This window comes from Cladophialophora carrionii, assembly GCF_000365165.1.
Source record: "Cladophialophora carrionii CBS 160.54 unplaced genomic scaffold supercont1.5, whole genome shotgun sequence".
Taxonomy (NCBI): domain Eukaryota; kingdom Fungi; phylum Ascomycota; class Eurotiomycetes; order Chaetothyriales; family Herpotrichiellaceae; genus Cladophialophora; species Cladophialophora carrionii.
In genome coordinates, this window is record NW_008481830.1 from 1,139,942 (window position 1) to 1,153,995 (window position 14,054).

The 14,054-nt window shown below is 54.0% G+C and overlaps 5 protein-coding genes across 5 annotated transcripts; 3 read left to right on the forward strand and 2 right to left on the reverse strand.

Moving 5' to 3' along the window:
• Nucleotides 1–455: 455 nt before the first annotated feature.
• G647_06238 (uncharacterized protein) lies at nt 456–1,567 on the reverse strand (the record flags this gene model as incomplete). Its single annotated transcript, XM_008730560.1, has 2 exons — nt 456–1,490; nt 1,535–1,567. 2 exons carry the CDS (start codon nt 1,565–1,567, stop codon nt 456–458), a joined length of 1,068 nt encoding a protein of 355 aa, XP_008728782.1.
• A 414-nt stretch (nt 1,568–1,981) lies between these two features.
• G647_06239 (eukaryotic translation initiation factor 3 subunit H) lies at nt 1,982–3,366 on the forward strand (the record flags this gene model as incomplete). Its single annotated transcript, XM_008730561.1, has 4 exons — nt 1,982–2,082; nt 2,131–2,170; nt 2,227–2,705; nt 2,766–3,366. 4 exons carry the CDS (start codon nt 1,982–1,984, stop codon nt 3,364–3,366), a joined length of 1,221 nt encoding a protein of 406 aa, XP_008728783.1.
• A 2,694-nt stretch (nt 3,367–6,060) lies between these two features.
• G647_06240 (uncharacterized protein) lies at nt 6,061–6,560 on the reverse strand (the record flags this gene model as incomplete). Its single annotated transcript, XM_008730562.1, has 2 exons — nt 6,061–6,219; nt 6,351–6,560. 2 exons carry the CDS (start codon nt 6,558–6,560, stop codon nt 6,061–6,063), a joined length of 369 nt encoding a protein of 122 aa, XP_008728784.1.
• Nucleotides 6,561–8,064: 1,504 nt separating this feature from the next.
• On the forward strand, nt 8,065–8,889 carry G647_06241 (uncharacterized protein; the record flags this gene model as incomplete). The annotated part of the gene is made up of 1 exon (XM_008730563.1): nt 8,065–8,889. One exon carries the CDS (start codon nt 8,065–8,067, stop codon nt 8,887–8,889), a length of 825 nt encoding a protein of 274 aa, XP_008728785.1.
• A 3,247-nt stretch (nt 8,890–12,136) lies between these two features.
• On the forward strand, nt 12,137–13,828 carry G647_06242 (uncharacterized protein; the record flags this gene model as incomplete). The annotated part of the gene is made up of 3 exons (XM_008730564.1): nt 12,137–12,600; nt 12,750–13,153; nt 13,194–13,828. 3 exons carry the CDS (start codon nt 12,137–12,139, stop codon nt 13,826–13,828), a joined length of 1,503 nt encoding a protein of 500 aa, XP_008728786.1.
• Nucleotides 13,829–14,054: the final 226 nt, after the last annotated feature.

Here is a 14,054-nt window from a genome sequence, read left to right on the forward strand (position 1 = left end):
CGTCACTGTATCCTCAGGCCAAGTCACGTCTCTTTCCCGAATTGGACCGTGGTACAGGAAGAGGATGCACTGGTCGATGGGATAGGAGATGAGTTATGCCGGGAGAAATCCGTATTCGGTGTCGACACCAGATCTAGATGTGTATGCAGCGTCGGTGATGCTCCCAACCCCGGGGCCGATCCAGTGTGGGTGTTTGTCCGTTTCCAATTCCCCGTAGACTTCCCAGTTATGTCGTTGGCATATCGCTCGAGCCTGCCTGTACCTCATGATTTTGAAAGGCATATCGTTGCAAGAAGATGCACATCGCGTCCGATCCTGATTAAGTTCGCTCAAGAGCTTCTATTGCTCTCCGGATCTTGTTGGCTCCAGCATACCAAGACCGAGGTGGGCATACCGGACAATTGTCCGAAAGAGACGGGGAATCCGCAAAAGATGGGTTAGCATAGGTCGGACTCTTAGTCTTCCTGCCATGCACTCTTCTTGACAACATCCTGGGATCTGGATCCTCCGATGCCGACCTTCACGTTGGACCAATCGCGCTGCATGAGGTGGTCGCCTTCTTTGGCATCTCTTCTGTTCTTCTCGAGATAGTGTCGACCACTCTCATAGCAGCCAAGGTACAGACCACTTCCGATTGCAGTCCACCCTGCTCGCAGCAAGGCGCCACGAAACAAGCCACGAACACCCTCCGACTTGAGGACTTCTCGAGCCACGACCAAACCGCTCTTCCGCGACCCCTGAATACCGACTCGCAATAAGCTGGAAGGATTCGACTTCGGTTCGTTCTTGAAGCCATCATCACCGGAGCCTGCGGCCAGCATGATTCTCGTTTTTATCACGTCAATGGGGGTTGTAATCCAAGCGGCACCGCTGCCTGCGATTGCAGCACTCATGGCGGTGATCCTTGCTCGCTCACCTATTCCGTCGACGGGCTTGCCACCATTCCGATCTCTCCGTCTTTTCAGGAAATAGCCCTTCAAGTATTCAAAGGCAGGGAACTGGAGCCCCGTGAAAGGCAGATTGCGTGCGGCCAGCGCCGTGTATCCTCTCCATAATCTTGACGGGTGTTTCTGGAAATGTCTGAAAACCTCCAGAGATGTAGACCTCCTCTTTCCCCTGCTACTGAGCATCTGAGCATTCTGCTTCATTACTTCGGCAGGTGTCAGGATGGCGCAGCTCACCAGCTCGGCACCACCGCTGGCAACGGCATGAACGGCAGGTTGAGGAAGAAAGATAGTCGAGTTCGGAGGGATGGCTTCATTGATACTGTATTTTAATGCCTCGTACGTTGTAAAGAATGCGCCCGAGGACGGTATGGTTATAAGGATGATGGAGCCGACACCCTGATAGAGCCCGCGAAATAGAGACGGCTTCGTCTTGCCAGCAGCATCTTTGTATAATGTCTCAAAGTGCTGAGACTGCAAACGAGTCTTGAGAGTGTCGAGAGGGTACACAAGCAGATCAACTGTAAATGCAGCAAATGCACCGGCCTGCACATGTTAGAGAGCACATGGAACGAGGTGGAACAACTCACGAACCAGATGTCCAGACCGGTATTATTAGACATTGAACACACACCTCTAGCACCGATAGGAGATCTATGTACAGGAACGCAAAATGGGATCTACCGTGGGCAGCTGGAGTTACAAAGGTTGACGGCAAGTGTCGATCGATACGTACAGAAGACAAGAAATTCCATATGGGCGTCATAGGACCACTAGCTATCGGATATGTCTCTCCGACAAGGCTGAAGGTCAGCCTTGTGTAAGAAATGGGACTCTAGGATCACATGGTCGCAAACTCTTTGAAATATTGTCCCAGCCAGAGACCAGCATTGATCAAGAAATATTAGGTGGTCCACAGCGCCAAGACATCGACTGCTGCACCACCGTCGATGTTGTCGACATCTTCAAAAACCTTTCCGCACCACCACCTCACGTGATCCCGGCAAACCTTCCTCCGCCAATTCGCTACAGCCAATATGTCAAAGTCACACCCCACAATGAAGCCCTGGAAGAGAACTCCCGAGTCCGCTACTGTGAACGTCTGGAAACCGCAACCAAACATGGCGGCGCCTACAGAGTAGGTCAACACGAGAGGCACCAAGCAAACATGCTGACAATCGTACAGGAAGGAAACTCCGTTGCAGGCGGTCCAGTTGGAGGCGCTGGTGAGCCGCCTTCGCTATTCTCTGCGCCGGAAAATCTGCTAACCAAGGTGCGAAAGGTGGTCATGAAAGTGATCAAACACTGTGCTTCCCGCTTCCCCACCGTCGCAACCGGCTCCCTTGTTGGCATGGACAGAGAAGATGGCACCCTCGAGATCACCAACACATTTCCCTTCCCAGTCGTTGACCTCCCACCGGAGGCGCAATTCGACAACCAACCGCAACACTTCAACGCCGCCGCCTCAGCGCCCCGGGCCAAGGCAAACACCGCATACCAGGCAGAAATGATTCGCATGCTACGGGAGGTCAATGTCGACGCAAACAACGTGGGCTGGTACACGAGCGCCAACCTGGGCAACTTCGTCAACTCGAACTTCATCGAAAATCAGTACTTTTACCAGAAAGAGTTAAACGAGAAGACTGTCGCGCTCGTGCATGATGTCAGCCGCTCGTCGCAAGGCATCCTCAGCATTCGCGCCTACAGACTGTCGCCCCAGTTCATGACCGCGTACAAGGAGAACAAGTTCACCACAGAGAAGTACTGACGCATTCTCACCCAAGTCTCACTAGGACCTCAGTACTGACGACCTGCTTACAGCCTTCTCAAATCCGGCCTCAAATACTCGGACATCCTCGTGGAACTTCCCATCACCGTCCATAACTCTCACCTCGTCAACACCTTCCTGCACCAAGTCCCGCGCATGCTCGCAAACGGATCCATGAAACCTCCTGCCTCTGTTGACGAAATCGAAAACAACCCCATCATCAAAAACGACACTCTAGCTCCCTCGTTCGAATCTCTCTCAATCTCCATCGACCCTTTCCTCTCTCAAACCTGTGACAACCTTCTTGACAGCATCGAGACCCACCACGTCGAAGCTAACAATTTCTCGTACTATTCTCGAGCGTTGGCGAGAGAGCAAGCCAAGATTCAGCAGTGGCAGCAGAAGAGAAAGGCAGAAAACGCGGCACGGGCGTTGTCGAAGCAGCCACCTTTGCCCGAGGACGAATGGCAGAGATTGTTCAAGTTGCCCACGGAGCCGAGTCGCTTGGAGAGTATGTTGAACAGCCGACAGGTGGAACAGTACGCGAGACAAGTGGATGGATTTGTTGCCGGCACGACTGGGAAGATGTTTGCTGTCCGAGGAAATCTTTTGCCTGGTGAAGCAACGGAGAGCAGCTCTGCGAGGAATGAATGAATAGTCTGCGGTGCTCAGGCGAACCAAGGAGACAATCTACGATGCTCGAATGCAGCCGAGGCGCTCCGACTGGAGAATTGAAACCGGGCACAGAGGACTTACCTGCGAAGAATCAACAATGCTGGGAGGCCACAATCCGGCTCGGATCCACGGAAGCCAAACAGAGGGCAGGTCTCAGTCTTGGAAAAGTGCTGGTTGAGCCCATCGAGGTCTTGGTGTGAGATGAGTTTGACACGAAGCTGAAATGACCAAAGCACAGTCAGAGCGAGAAATGACCCGGCAGGATCTCGCCCTTGATCGGCAGAGGCTGAAAACCCATAGTGGCATTACGTACTGGAAAGACGGTACGAATGGAGCAGCACTCCTGGCGTAGACTCCTCCACTGGAGACTCCGGTCCAGAGCCGGATAGATCTGGGGGCTAAAATGCTATGACGTGCATGAGATTGCAGGCAGGGATGTGCAGACAATGAAAAGCCACTGATCTCTCCTGAAATTCCAGCCTTGCAGCCACTTGTGCTCATGCACATCTCCTCTTCTACCTCGTAATTCGTTGAGAGCGAGAATCCGCAAAATCCGTATGTAGCTGTTGTCACTAAATACCAGGGCAGGCAAGCCGCCAATGTGGCCAAGCCTGTCCGGCGATAACTCTTGGCCATCTTATTTGGCGTATGTGCTTTCCTCTGGAGGGAAAATGTTTTTCTCCATGAAGCTTAGTCCTCAGTCGTTCGTTTCATCTTCCTGTTGCCGTTGCGATCGTGTCCAAAGCTCCTTGCGCTGCAGATCATGAAAATGTTCTGTGAGATTCGGATGTGGGTGCTGGGAAGCTTCTTTAATCACCAACGTAGACTGGATGCGTGGGTTTGTGCGCATGCGTTCGACCTTATCGCTAAGTGTAGCTTGCTTCCACCGTCGTGGAACGTGGCACACGTGGAACTGTGTCGTCTCTTTTGCCTTCCCGATCTAAGTGCCTTGTCGTCGATTCAATCTTTGTCACCCAGTTGCTGGGTGCTCTCTTTCGTGGATGGTTGCGGATCTGTTGTTGCCCATATCGCCCAACCGGAAGCCACCGGAAGCTGTATCAAATGGGATCAAAGTCGCCGCGAGGGAAGGCCCGCGGCCGCTCAAGAGTCTGTTTGGTGAGGAATAGGCTGGCTGACACTGCTTGGCTCGGGTTTTCGCCAAACCTTGCCTCGACGTCGCTGGCGGATCGCGGATCGTGGTCGCTTGTGAAAAGGTGGGAAGGCGGCGTCGCCTGTAGCGCGGACGCAGTGGACAGGCCCTATGTTGCGCAGCGTCAGAGTTGTTGTCTAAGGCATTCTTGCGCATTTCATCGTGGACCTGGAGATTGGTGTCGTACGCTCCTCGCAGGGTAGGAGCACGAGATACTCGTGAGCTCGAGTTTCGCATCATGTCTCTTGTGACTCCTAAGGTGATCACATTTCTGGGAGCTTACCAGCCTGTCTGCAGTTGTATATCACTCCGCTGACTCTTTTGTAGGTAGACCGGCAATTTGCGTGAATTGGAGGGCGTGGCAGCACGACTATATGGAAGGTGTATGTTGGCGAGCCTCCTTCCACAGCGCTGACAGTCCAACATCTTCATTCTCATAAGACTGCTTCGAGGTTTTCCGGGCTTGAGATGTTCATCTTCGTGCCCTGTTCCATTTCAAGTCAGCAAAGGGTTCTTGAGGAGGAAGTTGGAGCCAAGAAAGGTACACAGATGTATTCCAGTTCGGCTTCGGTATATCCAATCCATCGACGAGGACTCGACGGTGACTGCGCAAATCTCGAAAGTGAGCACGAGGGAGCCAGCGGTGCCGGGTGAAAATAAATTGGTTGATTTGCGCAGGCAATGCGAGTTGGAGTTAATGGGCAGGAAACGTGATCAAGAAGATGAAGAGATGGCGGATGTTTGTGATTGAGAAATGCGAAGGGTTGAGAGTGCCTATTCAATAGGCGCAATTGGCCACCTGGTGAGCCTGCGTCGGACACTTGTGGGCTACGACTAACCGCTGTAACTAGGTACTTGGGACCGCCTAAGAAGCTCCTTCTGGACTCTCAGCTGCGTGTCTTCGGGGCTGTTGCCTTGACGTTACTGTGACGTTACTGCCGGTCTTTGCGCCCAGAAAAACAAGCACATCGGTGAGTCCCCTCTTCCAGGAACTCACTCGCTCCTGGAAAGATACGAGTCCAGGCCACCTTCATCAAGGTGATCCTTATATCTTCCTGCCGTGCTGGCTACCGTGCGGGTTCATTGAGCAAAGTATCATGGAAAAATGTAATGCAGGTGACTTGGCTGCGTGGATCCAATTTGTTTAAGAATGGCTGTAAGTACTCACAAGCTGACTCCCTATGAGTCCCAATCCTGTGTTCAAGCAAGGACGAATCTTGTCCATGGTACTACGTGACCATGCTCTCTTCTGAACTCTTGCTCGCCTTCTCCTATGCAAACCGCGTACAGGCTTCCTTCTTGACGCCCCAAAGCCTTCGCTGGCATTCTCTAAGTCAGCGCGATATCATCGTCCACATCCCTAGTGCCACGAAGCCTACCACGAGGCTCGGCTGAATGCCCCGACCGACTCCACAAGTCTCGTCGCCTTTCGATCAGGCAAAAAGCATGTCTCTTTCTGTTCCGGAACCATGAAAAGAAAGAACTCAATGCGAGACCTGCATGAAGTCAACGTGCACGGTCCCTCAATTCCAACTTCGATTCTGTGCGGCCTCGTCTGCGTCCCTCGCCCTCCGCTCGGCTTCGGACCCAGAGTTCAGTAATTGATTCTGGGTCTGCTTTTTCTGTGCTGAGAGTTGGCTGGCCAGCTTTCCCCCAGGCTTGTTGGCCTTCGCAGCTCGCTCCTGCCGTTCGAAGTCATACGGTTAGAACAGGTCCATGGCCAGAAAAAAGGGACGTGGTAATTGCAGCCCACAATGTTGCTTGGCAGTTCTTCTGCGCATGACCAGTTCAGGAGTACGTAATGGCCACTTACCTCAGCCGCTCTCGCTGCTGCGCTCCTGGCATCGCCCGTGCCTGTGGATCCCTCGCCCCCACCAAGAGCTCGACCAGGAGTGCTTGTCGTGAGCTTCACAGGCACAGGTGACGATGCCGGCTTCGTCTGAGGCCCACTCGAGCCAACCGGTCGTCCTGGGCCGGAAAAGTTGTCCGGTTGGTTCGCTGATTTGGAACAGAGATTCCCCATATCGCGGCGGGATTACGGGTCTACTTGCGCGAAGAAAAGAGCTCGCGATGGATATTAGCAATTTACAGGTCCGAGAAGGGAGTACAGCCGAGTCCGAACAGATTCTGAGACGCTGAGGTGCGCGCTGGCCAAACTGCTGTTTTATGTGGGGTCAAGTGAAGGAGAGAACAAACGGATTGAGGCTGTGTCGAGGTTCAGAGCGCGATCGCCAAGACCCACCCGTCCCGCCAATGAGGCGTTAGCGAGCTCGAGGTGGAGCCACCCACAACGTTTTGTCGCCCGCCTGACTTGCGCGTTCACGCCATTTCTCCGAAATCTCAGATCTCGCTGATCTGTCAACCTAAACACCACTGCACGGCTGAGCGGCCTCGTCGCTCCAGCTCTGCTCTGGCATCGTAATCCGATAATCACAGACATTGAAGCTCGTTGTAGTCGGTCAAGGGCGATACTGACTCCCTGCAAGGTGTTCTCGAGATGGTGAGAAGTTCTCTTAACGATGGTGCTCCAGCTCCAGCTCCAAGAATTCAAAGGAAGGACCACTGCTGCTTTCCACAGGATAGCTCCTGAGCCCTTGGTGGAGCCTCACGGACCGAACATGCCCACGGTCGGATCTGCAAGTCCGCTGCCTCAGAAAGAACAGAGCTGCTCTCGCGCAAATTCTTCCAGTAGGACCGGAAGGAGTGCTCAAGGGCTGTCCAGGGCCCAAGAATTGAGTCCGCGATTGATAATGGACTCCTGGGCAAATCCACTCACAGTTTATGATGCCTGCCACCCGCCATTGCACCAAGCTTAACGCTCCCAAACCATCGCTGAGCAGGTTTTCTGGGTTTGCAGACGTCTATGGCGGAGGGTGAATGCCCGGGTCATCGCTGCTCCAGCAGTAGATGTGCCCGATCTGCGTTCGATGCCGCCAAGAGCTCGCAGCTGGTAAGTCGGAACACTCCTCCGGCAAACATCTCAACAGCTCTTGGTGCCTTGGATGCTGGCCATGGACAACCACAAAGTTTTCACATGGACGGAACCACAAGAACCGCTCGATAGCCTTTGACGCGTGTCTCTTTCACAGCATGCCACTGTAGCAGAGCGCTGCCAATTCCTTGAGGCCGGCGGTGTCTCTGGTGTCAAGGACAGCAACATCCATGTTCTTTTCCGGACTTCTTTCCCCGGCTCCACCCCGTCTTCGCGCCTGATAGTGTTAGCCTTTCGCAAAGTCTGGTACTCCTAGTGCATTGAGTAATATGTGAACTGAAAGGCAGAGGGCCTTCGTGGCATTGACCTGGTATAGGGTATAAAGCTCCTCCTCCGTTCTTCTGTCTCCCTCCATTTTCCCACAGTTCGATCTTGACTTGATACCAGCTCCAAAGCTCTGTTCAACTCGACGTCGAGCTCCAAACACAACAAACATCACAACAGCGCATCTTCTTGGAGTCAATAACCTCCCAGTCTTCAAAGGTACTTGCAACTTCTCATAGGAAGATAGATATTGCTAATACCGCTCCGATAGATGCCTCCCCAGCCTAGCAACCCTCACATTCAATTCCCGTGCCCGAGCTGCACCAGCGTGTACGGTGCACAGAGCACCCTCGCCGGGCACATACTCGCGGCGCACGGTGGGCATCGTTGGTCGTGCAATGCCTGTAGTCCGCCGAAGCACTTCGCCGACAGGTCCAACTGGCAGAGACATCGGAGGAGTCACGGCCAGAACAGATTTACCTGTCATCTGTGCGGACACAGTGACAGACGTATTGACAACTTCAAGCGGCATCTGGCGACGAAACATTTTGTCGCACCAAACCAGATCGCCCATTTTGTTCAGCGGGCTAGGTTGCCAAGGGCTGCTACTGCGGCGGCGCCTGCCCAAGCAGCAGTTCTCCCTCCCGTTCCTGCCCCTGTCTCGCCCTCGCTGCCGGTAGTCCCACCTGTTGCGGCAGATGTGCCTCCTGCCCGGCAGCAAGAAGACCTGTTGGGGGACTTTTTGGCGTCCTCAGCCATTGCCATTCCTACATATGGCACGGGCGCCGACCAAGCCCAACAGGGGTTTTTTGATCCTCTCTCTTTAGAGATGGGCGCCTGGTCTGGCGACTTCAACCTCGAGTTCCCTGTAAGGGAGGTCGCCGACTGGTTACCCAGCGGCGAGGACATCCCACAGGAGTATTCCTTCGGGGATAACTCATTTGAAGCCCCCTATACTCCATTCAGGAGCACCGCCGCCCTCAACAGCCCGTTCACGGCTGCCGGACATGATGTTTACTTAACATCATCGGCGGAGGGGTCTTCAGATGGGGATTGGAGTTTCGCTGGCCTGCTGACCGGAAATCGACAATTTTGAGCTGCTGTTGTTTGGCGTTAGAGATGGCCTCTACTCGATTCCCAATTGGAAGTCGAGATACTGCTTTCTCTCGTCAATTGACAGCACCTTTCCGAGTCTGCGAGCATCTGACCTTGAGACGGGCGACTTCCTGCTTGTCTGGTGATGGATATGGCCTCTACTCTCTCTTTTTAGAAGATTGAGATACTGTCTATCCTCTCTGGACGTCAGGAACAACGCAGTCTCACTCACGGGAACATCGTCTCTCGACAACGGGCACCACGAGGCATACAACATCGGTGGGGACCATGTATCCTGCAATCGCCGTGAGTATGCAAGTCATACAACATTGGTGGGGATCGGAACCGTGGTCCATCCTGTAATCGCCATGAGTATGCACACCGTACAACATTGACGGGGATGGGCGTGGCCAGCAGCCACAGCACTGACTCGGCTGGAATGACATTGTCCGAGCAGCGGACAGCAACAACGGTAAATACAACACACCTCAACGTCTTCATGACCCAATCGAAGTTTGGTCATCTCGCTCTACGAGCAACAGCGACACACAAGACGACATCCCATATGGCGTTTTCACGACGGCCATCAATAACTCAGCAATGTATTACAGAACGTATTGTTCCGGTCCCAAGATCCGGAACTACTGCATAGCAGACTGGACGGAGCAGCAACACATTCGTCAAAAAGATACTCAGTGTACGACAGCAGGCACATTGTGCACTTTGGCAAACGACACAGCAATCGAGCGAAACAACAGCACGCTCTTCAGAGATTCAGAATTGTAATTATTGTACACTTGTACAGCACCGGAACCACAGCCAGCACAATAGCTGAGCACCAATAACAGAGCCACACATCGAAGCATGTACCCTGCACCACAAGCGGAACAACAGCACCACGAGCAATGACTTACGACATAGAAGGCGTTCCCAGTACGCCATGACGACTAACTTTTGAGCGTTTCGTTTGCGTCCTTACCTTCAACATGTACAACAACTTGAACGGCTACAAGCTTCCCAGCAGCATGTAGCAAGCAACGCACATCAATGATCTCGATACCTCAGCCGACGACCCAAGAACGATTGTACATACATACAACAGCTCCACAGGAAGGAATAGGTCGTGGAGGCAAAGGGCAAGAGGCTGAGAAGAGAAGCTCAACGTAAGAGGAGGATGCTTCGCGAAGTCGGAACAGCCACCTTCTCGTGGTGTGAAGCGTGAGTAGCTAGGCGACCGAAGCTAGTGAAACCGAGTGCTGTACGCATTACATAGCCGTCGCGGTGATAGTCGTAAGGAATGGTACCAATCGAACTGATTTGGCTGCATTCTTCAACTGAAGCTGTTGATTTCGGGCACCCCTGGGTTCTTCTTAGGCTAGCAGTGCCCCCTTAAAATGTCGTGGCTCTGGGCATCCTCTAGGCCTGAGGGAGGCCGAAGGTTCCCCAAGAGAAAGGCGTACTCTAGCATGGGCGAGCCTAGCTCTCCAGCCTACCAGACAGGTGTCACTATGACTTCGTCTTCACTGGTCCTGACAAAGCTTTAAAGCCTTCTTCCCTTACGCCGCCCTGTCACGCTGTACGCCACCGAGATGGAACTACCGTCGCTTCTCGGCCACGACTACAGTGTTCAATCAGCAATCCCAACACGTCGCACTCACGGACATGCACCAGAAAACCGGCAGAGACAGCCTGCGCCCACGCAAACCAACAGTCACCTGCTAATACCCTTCGAGAAGCTTGATACAGCAGCGAGAACCCATGCGCACTGGTCCGGCGGAGGGACAAGGCTCTGAACGAATGACCTAAAGAACACACAAGGCAAGATACGACCGATGGTAGATTATATTTCAATTCATCTAGAGCAATGTCTTACTCTGTCGGCTCTTCACAGTCGGCTCTTCACGGTCTGCAAGGCCACCCACACACCTTCCCTTCAATATCCATCCACGCCAGGGAACCCTCCAAAGGACAGGATAACACAGGGGGACTTCCCGTCGCTATGCAGCCACCTCTCCAGAGATTGAAGAAGAGGAGGGACTAAGGCGGTAGTACTTGTCAAGCAGAGGTCGACAGCCTCTGGAGATCGCCCGCCCCCCCCCCCCCCCCACCACACCCAAGAAAAAACACCGACACTCGATCGCTTTATGCTTCATTACTGGACCTCTGAGCGTATATGCTTTTACCATGAACGCGACGAGGCGTGCGGATGCACCGGCCTCGGCCTCGAACATGGGCTTCATGGTGCATGTTTGCAAATCCCACTCGATCTTGCTGGATTGCAAAAAGGGCGCGAGGAGAAGGTCAGAGCGGGTATCGTTGCCGGCGAGGGTGAGCTTCTTGCCGGTGGCGGTGACGACGCCGGACAGGATCATTTCGATGCCGCGCCAGGTATAACCGCCGCCCATGAGCTGCTTGAACTCGCGGTGCCAGACGTCGACGTCGGGAGGATGTCGTGTTCCGTGTAGACAAAGGCGAGAGAGCCTTCTTTGTTGGCAAGGGGACAGACGAATTCCGACGTCGGAGATGTGCTGCAGAGCTTCGTAGGTGGCGCCCCAGCAGGGGCCAAGACCGTAGTGAATTAAAGGTGTGATGGCCAAGACCGTATGGAAACAGAGGTGTGAGGCCCAAGACCGTATGGAAACAGAGGTGTGAGGCCCAAGACAACGGCTGGACGCTTCCGGTCGGCCACCATCGGGGCGCTGAAGGCTTTGAGATCGAGGGAAACGTGATCTTCGACGGCGAGATGTCTGACCAGGACTTTGGCGCTTGGCACCCGCGCAGGGCCAGGATTGCGGCGGATGATGGGGACTATGGGCCGGCACACCTTTCTCGTTCAGGACGAAGAGCATGTAGTGACATGGGGTAGCGAGGTTGGAGCCGACCAGAGCCTTGATTTCGAGTTTGGGGACACTCTTGTCGTTGAAAGTCAGGTCGAGGAAGGGTTGACAATGGTTGTTGCAGTGCGTGACCGAGCCGGTGTGGACACGGGTGACGCGACCGACATCATCGTGGGCGCCGGGGGTGACGGTGATTTGCCGCCGTAGTCGACACTGGCCGGGGCGTTTGAGACGGTGAGCCGGGCAGCGGGCTGGTTTTGGGCGTCGAACAGGTATGGCGGGTTGAAGATCTGGGCATTGGTGAGTGTGTCCTTCTGGCTATTACCCAGTACATTGATGGGTATCGTCGGGGATCCGCTCGCCGCCACAGGCGAAAAGGATCTGGCCAGTTGGTAGCAGCAGGGTGATGGAATGGTAGCAGCGATTGAATCCTTCTGGGGCCATCTTCTTGCATTCCTGCGTTTTGGGGTTCCACAGTCCGGGTGTAAGGACAGGCCACCTCTCTTTGTGGGCAGCGTCCTTGGAGCTTACATTGTTGAAACCTGCACCGTTGGAATCTCGCGTGACCAAGACGGTACCGTCAGGCAAGATGGTGGCGGTGTGCTGTCGACGTGCGAATGCCATGGACTGCTTCGTCTGTCTCCTGCCAACAGCGAGGTCAAAACTGATGATACCAGAAGCTTCGATGTCGCGCCGGGCTTCTCCATCCAGGCGGTCGGTGAACTTCGTGGAGGTGAGCTACACAAACACAAGGAGCACCATGGCAGTTTCCTGGTCGCCGGTCCGAAAGTCGATCTGCCCAAATCCATCATATTTCACCCTGACACCGATCCATCGTTGGGTAAAGTGATGGACAAGTTTGTGGGAACTTTTGGGTATGTTGTGCTAAAACGAAATGCTGGTCAAGCTGACGTGTACCTTTCAGTACGCGCCCTTTCTTTCCTGTGGTCGATGAAGGCGATCGTGCGGCACACTCGACACGGCACATCAACCCCTAAGATCCGTGGCTAACGCTGTCGAACAGTGAGGTTAGGCTTGAAAACGATTTCCTTCCCACATCCGGCTTCGGCACTGATACGAGCAAGGACAATCTTCTTCAGATCAACCTGACGAGCGAGAAGCTGCAATTCATACAGGGCCGCGTCCTTGGCAAGATTTCCAATCGGGGATTTCAGCCTCAAGCGAATGTGGTCCTGACGGGAATACCTTATCAGCAGGCAATATCTGACCGCCTCAACAAGGATAGCGGCAGAGCAGATCTGAGAGACCTGGGGGCTATTCATTTTGAACAAGGCTTGCTTTTGTCAACCCCTGCGACGGATTGGCCTAAGAACCCGGCCACAATTTCCCGCCTGGCGTCGATCCCACACGGAACTGCCTTTACCGCTCAAGACGTTGAGACTCAGAGCAATGACTCCGACAGCGCCCGTGAGTTCTGATGTAAACATTGTGCCGTTTGGCGTGCCAGGGACTGCGACGATCGGCAAAGCCACCGGCGGGCCGAAGAACATGACAGACAAGGTTGTTGACAAGACGATCCGGGAGTCAGATAACCTCAAAAGGTTTAGAGCCACCGGGGTTCTTACCTTGACTGGTGTCAACAATCCGAACTGGTTCCTCCAAACCAGCAACACCAAAAAGAAGTTTCTCGGCGACTGGGCGTTTACTGTGAAGACTGGACATCTAACCCTTGGGGACGGCGGCGTGTCCAACACTGCCTTCCTTGCAGACGGTAACAAGATGACAGTGTTCCCCGATGCGGTAAAGAGGAACGCGAATGCGACTGACGTGACATGCCAATACTGGGTGTCGATTGTGAAGCACAAGGTTGAGATCCAGCCGGGTGATTACACCCACAAAGACGCCACGGACCTTCTGCCAACCGACAATCTGGTCGATGTCCCTGGCCCGAGATTCCACATTCAGGCGGGAAAGCAACTGAGCGCCAAGACGATCGACCTTTTCTGGACGCAAATCCAATACTCTCAAAACGTGAGGCTGGACTTTGGCAAATTGGCCCGGCCGCACGTTTCGGTGGCGACGCTGGCTCCCGAGCTGCCGATTCTGGTCCCCTCAACCCACCCTGCGTGTGTAGCGTTGTAAGAAGATGGCCAAGTCAAAATGGTTGGGGCAAAGAGCAGATACGAAGACACAGATACAACGGGCTGGTCGGAACATCTTCTCTCCTGCATGATCGTATACGGATGTCGGGCGGCAGTCAGGGAGAAGTTCAGCGAGGTGAGAGTGGAGGAGAGTCGTTATGCAAGCGGCACGGTCGGGGTGAGTCCGCATCTTTTACTCATATTTACCCGCCAAGCGCTGCCATTGT